Here is a 928-nt window from a genome sequence, read left to right as displayed (position 1 = left end):
CACGGACATCTGCCTGGTGATGCCCAGCAAGGGCGAGAGCACCCCCCACACCTTCTGCCGCGTGGACAAGAACCTCAACACCAGCATGGTGGGTTTGGGGGGTCCCTCTCGCCCCCCGTGGTGCTGCCCAGCCCCCGCTGACCCCCAAAACCCCGGTCCCTCCTTGCAGTGGGGCCCCGCGTTGTTCCTGTGCTACAAGATCGCCGTGGCCAAGGGCAACACGCTGGTCTACGAGGCAGGTGGGGACCTCGGGCTGGGGGTTCTGGGCCCCCCTGAGAGGAGCTGGAGTTGTTTATTGTCATTATTAATTTTTTAAAGTATTTTCCATGTTAATTAGTCTCCCCCAGCCGGCGTGGGGCTGATTTGGGGGAGGTGCAGGAGCCCCTGGGTATCCTCAGGGGGGTTTGGGGAGCACAGGGTGGGGGCTGCCTCATCACCCCTGGAGAGACCTTGACAGGCCAGGAGTCTTTGCTAAGAGTCACTTAGTGGGGAGGGGGGGACAATGGGGTCCCTTTACTGGGAGGATTGGGGGGGTGACAATGGGGTCTTCTACTGGGGAGAGGGGACAATCCGGTTTCCTGTTGGGGGGAAGTTTTGGGGGATGGTTTTGTGGAGCTGTGGGCACTCACCTGGCTGCCTCTTCTTCACTGGGGTGGGGGAGATGACCTAGCAGGCGTCCGTTTGTCCCATGTGTCCGCGTGTCCACGTGTCCGGGCGTCCGTGTGTCCGTGCAGGGCTGCTGAGCCGCTACCCTGAGCAGGACAGCGAGTCCTTCCCTCTGCCCGAGTCGGTGCCCGTGTTCTGCCTGCCCATGGGGGCCACCATCGAGAGCTGGCCCGCGGGCACCAAGTACCCCCTGCCCGTCTTCTCCACCTTCGTCCTCACCGGCGCCTCGGGGGACAAGGCACGGCAGCACAGGGGGCTCGGG

The 928-nt window shown here is 63.4% G+C and overlaps 1 protein-coding gene across 1 annotated transcript in view; it reads left to right on the top strand.

Moving 5' to 3' along the window:
• The window catches only part of DENND4B (DENN domain containing 4B), a gene marked incomplete at its 3' end in the record, with an annotated part of 6160 nt that extends 5247 nt beyond the window's left edge, over positions 1–913 (top strand). The window contains exons 4-6 of the mRNA XM_017740047.1: positions 1–88; positions 170–239; positions 735–913. Of these exons, the coding sequence (XP_017595536.1) occupies positions 1–88; positions 170–239; positions 735–913 (337 nt within the window). The remainder of the gene's footprint in view (positions 89–169; positions 240–734) is intronic.
• Positions 914–928: the final 15 nt, after the last annotated feature.

The sequence above is a fragment of the Corvus brachyrhynchos genome, unplaced genomic scaffold (genome assembly GCF_000691975.1).
Source record: "Corvus brachyrhynchos isolate BGI_N302 unplaced genomic scaffold, ASM69197v1 scaffold787, whole genome shotgun sequence".
NCBI classification, from domain to species: Eukaryota; Metazoa; Chordata; class Aves; order Passeriformes; family Corvidae; genus Corvus; species Corvus brachyrhynchos.
This window is presented reverse-complemented; position numbering and strand designations above follow the sequence as displayed.